This window comes from Phoxinus phoxinus (genome assembly GCF_949152265.1).
Source record: "Phoxinus phoxinus genome assembly, chromosome: 5".
Classification (NCBI taxonomy): domain Eukaryota; kingdom Metazoa; phylum Chordata; class Actinopteri; order Cypriniformes; family Leuciscidae; genus Phoxinus; species Phoxinus phoxinus.
In genome coordinates, this window is record NC_136880.1 from 44,073,094 (window position 1) to 44,080,593 (window position 7,500).

At 44.5% G+C, this 7,500-nt stretch overlaps 1 protein-coding gene across 4 annotated transcripts in view; it reads left to right on the forward strand.

Annotated features, from left to right (window-relative positions):
- Positions 1–4,099, forward strand: part of LOC306998720 (midnolin-A) — a 14,788-nt gene extending 10,689 nt beyond the window's left edge. For 2 of the 4 annotated variants that reach the window (XM_079612993.1, XM_079612994.1), the window contains exon 7: positions 2,433–4,099. In XM_079612993.1, coding sequence (XP_079469119.1) covers positions 2,433–2,671 — 239 coding nt within the window. In that variant the 3' untranslated portion in view covers positions 2,672–4,099. The remainder of the gene's footprint in view (positions 1–2,432) is intronic. The other 2 variants (XR_013797648.1, XR_013797647.1) reach the window with 2 other exon arrangements.
- Positions 4,100–7,500: the final 3,401 nt, after the last annotated feature.

The following is a 7,500-nucleotide window of genomic DNA, read 5'->3' on the forward strand; positions in this document are numbered from 1 at the left end:
TTGACGTGTTTTTAAATCTTAGATCTGCCATGTGAGGGATAATGTACATCCAGCCGTTGTTATCTCAGAATAAACCCGACAGGGTGATCAGGATCAGGTCTACGTCAGCCTTACACACACACACACACACACCTGAAGGGGTTTATTCTGAGATCACACACACACACACACCTGAAGGGGTTTATTCTGAGATCACACACACACACACACACACACCTGAAGGGGTTTATTCTGAGATCACACACACACACACACACCTGAAGGGGTTTATTCTGAGATCACACACACACACACACACCTGAAGGGGTTTATTCTGAGATCACACACACACACACACACACACCTGAAGGGGTTTATTCTGAGATCACACACACACACACACACACACACACACACCTGAAGGGGTTTATTCTGAGATCACACACACACACACACACCTGAAGGGGTTTATTCTGAGATAACAACCGGCTGCATGTACATTATCTCGGTTATCACACAGCTACTTGCCACATAAGTACATAATTAGAGCCCACGATACTGGATGGCATAATGAAATAACTGTACACAAAATATTGATTTGAAGGAGTTTTAATACTCTATTAGCTGACCAAATGCAAAACTTCCACGAAGAAAAAAAATTCTCCTAGCGAGTGTGTAGCGCTGCTGACTTCAGTGACCGGTGTTATCAGCGGCCGTTATCTCCTGTAACTCAGATCATATTTCATGTCTAATTATGTACTTATGTGGCAAGTAGCTGTGTAATAAGTGGGATAATGTCGTCCAGATGATTGTTATCTCAGAATAAACCCCTTCAGGTCTGCACACACACACACACACACACACACACACACACACACTGCTTCATGAAACCTGAGACCACACCTCTGCAATATTGAAGACTGATGTCTCAGAACAAACACTGAAAATATCATTATCTGACACAATGGCATTTTCTGCGGTTACGGCTCGTCTTCTGTTCTCTGAGCTTTGAAAGAGACGTGACCTCTCGGAGGTCATCCACGGGGTCACGCCGAGCTTTCAGAGGGTCACGACCCCGTTAGTGAACATTAACCAGCAGCCACTGGCCTAATACACACACACACACTTATCTCTTCACACAGCTTTCCAACACACTGGCTGCATGAATTATTCAGCTTTGCTCATGGACACTCTGGCCCTCAGGGGTCTCCAGGTGTGTGTGTGTGTGTGTGTGTGTGTTCAGTGGAAACACGCTGATGAAGCGTCACTGACGGGGTCAGCAGATCTGGAAAGATCAGACCTCGAGGATCCGCAGGTTTACACTGGAATCAGGGCCGGAGTTATGTAAAGATATGCTAGGCACGTCCAGTTACAGTGAGGAGGAATAATCCCAGTGTCAGAAGCAGAGGTGAACCCGGCCTGACGGGAACAGAAAACACAAGATCTCTGCAGAGAGTAAATCCAGAAGCATATTTACCTCATTCTCTGGATGTTCTGGTCCAGGGTTATTATCATAAACTAAACCTCACAGAAAATACAATACTATTTAAAGGATAATTCCGGTATTTAACACCTTGAGTCTATATTGTAGTTTGTTTTGGATGAACAAGAGTGGTGGACAACATGCAACGATATATTGTTTATAATCATCAACGAACACCACTAACCACTCGGTGAGTTTAACAGTTTTGTAAAGGAACATTATTGGCTGTTTTAATGACATTTTCGGACATGCCCATTGACTCCAATGTTAAATGGGTCCATGGCCAATTCTATTATAGTCAAAAACTCGAGAGAGGAACCATTGTCAAAGAAATGTTGTCCACCACTCTTGTTCATCCAAAACAAACTACAATATAGACTCAAGGTGTTAAATACCGGAATTATCCTTTAATCATGAATAACATCAGAAACTGTATTTGACTAACAAAGTCACATCCATTAACATAATGTTGTAGCGTTTCTGTCCAACTGAACATTTTGCAGCAATACAGCGAGTCAACTGAAAACTGTGAATGTCAGATCATAACCTTTACAGTGTGTTTTGTTTAATAAAATCACTATTCACTGTATAAAGTGGTGACCTGCAGTAGTTACTTTAAAGGGAACCTATTATTCCCCTTTTCACAAGATGTAAAATAAGTCTCTGATGTCCCCAGAGTGTGTGTGTGTGTGTGTGTGTGTGAAGGTTTAGCTCAGAATACTCAACCGTTCATTTTTTACAGCATGTTTAAATTGTCACTTTTTGAGGCTGAGAAAAACGTGCCGCTTTAGTGTGTATCCCTTTAAATGCAAATGAGCTGCTGCTGCCGGCACAGGGGACGGAGCCTCACAAGTTCGCGCTCAGCCTCATTACAATCTCATCTCCGAATGAGTATATCAGAACAGAAACTCTCGCTAGCGGTGTCCGGGGTGTTCTGCAGTGTCAGTGATGTTGTGTGTCTCTTTCTCAGGTGAGCGTCTGCGTCAGACGGAGAACAAGGCCACGCGCTGTAAACTGGAGCATCTGCGGCTCTTACTGCGGCAGCGGCGGCTCCGGCGGAGGGCCCGGAGGGACACACGGGCCCCGCTCCACTGGCTGAGCGACCGCAAGCCCTCGCGCAGCGCCGGGTCCCTGGATCTGGACTTCCAGGAGCCGGTCTGGAAACCCGACGCCCCGTCGGACATGAACGCAGAGTTTGTTGTGGCTTGAGCTGGACGGAAGAATGGACATGTGCCGCTCGAACGGACTAAACACGGGCTTTACCGTCCGACGGGGAAGCAGAAGCTGTGAAACTCTTCAGGAGCCGCTTTATGGCTTTCATGGTCTCGGCGTCACAAATCATGCTCTGGTTGTCCAGCACAAACATCCAAACATTCTGAAATCAAGATTTACTGGAGAAGCAAGTCTTAATATCTGCAGTCATTTTGCTTCTCCAGTAAATGTGTCTTGATTAGGGATGTACGATATGTCGGCCATCATCTCGGCATCGGCCAATATTATTATCGTTATCGGACAATATTGTTATCGTTATTGGCCGACATTGTTATCGTTATCGGCCGATATTGTTATCGTTATCAGCCGATATTGTTATCGTTATCGGCCGACATTGTTATCGTTTTCGGCCGATATTGTTATCGTTATCAGCCGATATTGTTATCGTTATCGGCCGATATTGTTATCGTTATCAGCCGATATTGTTATTGGCCGATATTGTTATCGTTATTGGCCGACATTGTTATCGTTATCGGCCGATATTGTTATCGTTATCAGCCGATATTGTTATCGTTATCGGATGATATTGTTATCGTTATCAGCCGATATTGTTATCGTTATCAGCCGATATTGTTATTGGCCGACATTGTTATCGTTATCGGATGATATTGTTATCGTTATCGGCCGATATTGTTATCGTTATCAGCCGATATTGTTATTGGCCGATATTGTTATCGTTATTGGCCGACATTGTTATCGTTATCGGCCGATATTGTTATCGTTATCAGCCGATATTGTTATCGTTATCGGCCGACATTGTTATCGTTATCGGCCGATATTGTTATCGTTATCGGATGATATTGTTATCGTTATCGGCCGATATTGTTAGCGTTATCGGCCGATATTGTGTATCGGTTATCGGCTTCCCAAAAAAATAAAAAAATAAAAAATAAATTATCGGTTATCGGTATCGGCCAAAATGTTCATATCAGTGCATCCCTAATCTTGATTTAAGATTGTTTCTATATTTGTGCTGCAAAACGAGACAGAAGCACTGAGGAAGAATATGATTTATTAATAATAAATGATTCTCAGTACTCTGGATGTTATGAAACGCAGTATGTAGCATTATCACGTCAGGTGTCCACCTCTGCTTAGATGATGTTTTGCACAGTTCATTTCTCTCGCGAGCATTACAATATTTTTGATACGTGTTTTAGAGGACAGTACGTCAGTCTGAGAAGACGTTCAGGTTGATATATTTGTTCGTTGTTATTGTACTTTATGAATCCTGGATCTCATGAAAACAAGTACAGCTCATATTTCACACCATAATCGGAAAAAAAAGGATATTATTTTTCACATTAACGAGGAGAATAAAAGCCTGGACCATTAACTGTTGTGAAACATTTCAGCACATTAAAACCCCAAATATCATCATAATGCAAAATATATATTTTGTCTAATTTTTTTTTAGCTATAAACAGGTTTAATTTCTTTATGCAAAATACAGCTTTTATTTTGGGGGAAATTTGATTTTGACATGTTTCATGAGATTCACCCTTTTTATTTCTAAGACACATTAATTGAATAATACAGTGGTAGATGTTCATGTTTCTGATGATTATGCTTATGATTATGGCGAACCCAAACGCCGTGATTCCACTGTCTCCAGAAGCAAAGAAACCTCGCAGTCATTCTGAAGTAAACCACTCCCTCATCCCTCATCCCGCATCTCTCATCCCTCATCCCTCTTCATCCCGCATCCCTCATCCCTCATCCCTCCTCATCCCGCATCCCTCATCCCTCATCCCGCATCCCTCATCCCTCATCCCGCATCCCTCATCCCGCATCCCTCATCCCTCATCCCGCATCCCTCATCCCGCATCCCTCATCCCTCATCCCGCATCCCACATCCCTCATCCCGCATCCCTCATCCCTCATCCCGCATCCCTCATCCCGCATCCCTCATCCCTCATCCCACATCCCTCATCCCGCATCCCTCATCCCTCATCCCGCATCCCTCCTCATCCCGCATCCCTCATCCCTCATCCCTCCTCATCCCGCATCCCTCATCCCTCATCCCTCCTCATCCCGCATCCCTCATCCCTCATCCCGCATCCCTCATCCCTCATCCCGCATCCCACATCCCTCATCCCGCATCCCTCATCCCGCATCCCTCATCCCGCATCCCTCATCCCACATCCCTCATCCCGCATCCCTCATCCCGCATCCCTCATCCCTCATCCCTCATCCCTCATCCCGCATCCCTCATCCCTCATCCCGCATCCCTCATCCCGCATCCCTCATCCCGCATCCCTCATCCCGCATCCCTCATCCCTCATCCCTCATCCCTCATCCCGCATCCCTCATCCCTCATCCCGCATCCCTCATCCCGCATCCCGCATCCCGCATCCCTCATCCCGCATCCCTCATCCCGCATCCCTCATCCCGCATCCCTCATCCCTCATCCCGCATCCCTCATCCCGCATCCCTCATCCCGCATCCCTCATCCCGCATCCCTCATCCCGCATCCCTCATCCCTCATCCCTCATCCCGCATCCCTCATCCCTCATCCCGCATCCCTCATCCCGCATCCCGCATCCCTCATCCCGCATCCCTCATCCCGCATCCCTCATCCCGCATCCCTCATCCCTCATCCCTCATCCCGCTTCCCTCATCCCGCATCCCTCATCCCGCATCCCTCATCCCGCATCCCTCTCTTCTGTGGGACAGTGGATGGAGGACGACACGAGGAACTCTTTAATCTTTAAGGAACAGCGAATGCAAATCGCCTGGATCTGTGGATTCCCCAAACTCGTGTGTTTGTCCTGTTGCTGTCAGACAGTGGGAACTGATGAGTGATGTCTGTCATGTGTGTGTTGTCCTGTCGTGTGTGTGTGTTGTGTTGTCCTGTCTCCTCTGTCGTGTGTGTGTTGTGTTGTCCTGTCGTGTGCGTGTTGTCCTGTCGTGTGTTTGCATCAGATCCTGATATTATCTGTCCGGCATGAATGGTTATGTGTAGTCGCGAGACGTTCTCGTGTCGCACATTCACTCACGACTGTATTAATTTATAAAGCATCTGTTAACTGTGAAACTGTGGTTCTGTGTTACTTTTCTTTCTTTCTTTCTCTTGTTTTGTTTGTTTGTCACAATGTAACCCATCCCAGCTCACATGGAACGTTCTCAGAACATTTCACTTTGAGCATTTTTTAAATGTAACAGGTTGTGGAATGTTCCGCGCACGTTTCGTCATGTTTTGCGGAATGTTGTCTACATTCTTGGAACATATTTTTTTGTTAGCTCGGATGTTTTATTTTCATCAGCAATAAATGTGTGTGGCTTGCAATTTAGTTTTTATTTCTTTTTTAGGTAATAAATTAAGATGAAGAAATGTTTGCTGTTTTCTGGTTTTACTTTGTGTCGACTGAACATGATAAATACATGCAAAGTTTCATATTCATTTCTCGATGACTGGGTTCCTGCAGAGAACTTTAAGTCAGACTTTGTGTGAAACAACATGTTTATTATGTTCCAGCGATGACGCCGGTCGGTCTGGCCTAGACGCCGGTTGGGTCATGTGACTGATGTGTTTTTCTTCAAACACAGGTGTGTGTGTGTGTGTGTGTGTGTGCGCATGCGCGTGTTCGTGTGTGTGTGTGTTGCAGCTCCAGAGATTCTGTTGTTTGATGTTGAAGAGGATCTGAAACAGAAACCAGAGTCTGACATTCTGAAACAAAAACAACCAGTGCGTCTCTCCCAGTCACACAACCAGAGAAACACCACAAACTGACAAAACATTCATCTGAACATGCACTACTGTAATGGTGTTATTTTCTCAAAAATGTATCAAAATTAAGTTTTTGCTGAAAACAAGAAGAAATATTTGCCAATGGATTCAGAAAAAATAAATGTTTTCACTTTGAATTAGTGTTTCGTGCAGAGTTTTATGTTCTTGCTTTAAACACAAACTCACTTCATATGTTTTTGTCTTAATATCTTCAGTCATGTTGCTTCTTCTCCAGTAAATGCGTCTTGATTTCAGAATGTTTAGATATTAGTGCTGGAGAACGAGACAGAAACACTGAGGAAGAAGCTCAGGTTTTTGCAGTGTAAATGTGATTGATAACAGACAGAGACTAATGTATTCCAGTTTGCAGCCATAATTCCCAGTGTCCGGATCCATACTGGGTTTGTAATAAAGCGTTGATCTGTAATTGCGCCGCTCTCCTGTGACCCTCCGATAATGAGCAGGATTTAGTGTCACGCCTCGTGTCTGATATTACGTATCGACCCCGTCTGGAGTCTGATTGAGAAAGAGCTCGTCGGCACAAATCATGATGATGTTCTCAAGCTCCACTAGAACATGTTCTCCTGGTCGGCTGGATTGGTCGGCTGGAGCAGTGTGTTGTGATTGGTCGAGTGTTTTTGGGAAATTCCCCGCCCCTTACCATAACCGCCAGTTTAACACACTACTAACTAACTCAACCAGGCCCCGCCCCTTTATTCTGCGCATTAATTATTATAATGAGGAATATTGAGACGTGTTCCCGGGAGAAACTCGAGACTACAGTGGAGGCGTTTCAGGCGTTCAGAATTAATTAAACATTGACTGGATTCTACATATTTACAAAGATATATACATTAATATTTGATTAATGAGGTAATTTAATCATATTAAACTAGTTAAGTTCTGTACTTAATGTTCATTAACTGGCTGAATAACATGTTAAACTGAAGTTATGTGTGGGTCTGATCGAGTGCTTGCTGACTTAACATTTTGGGCCCTATTGTAGCGTTCTGAAACGCAACTACCAAACGCGAAA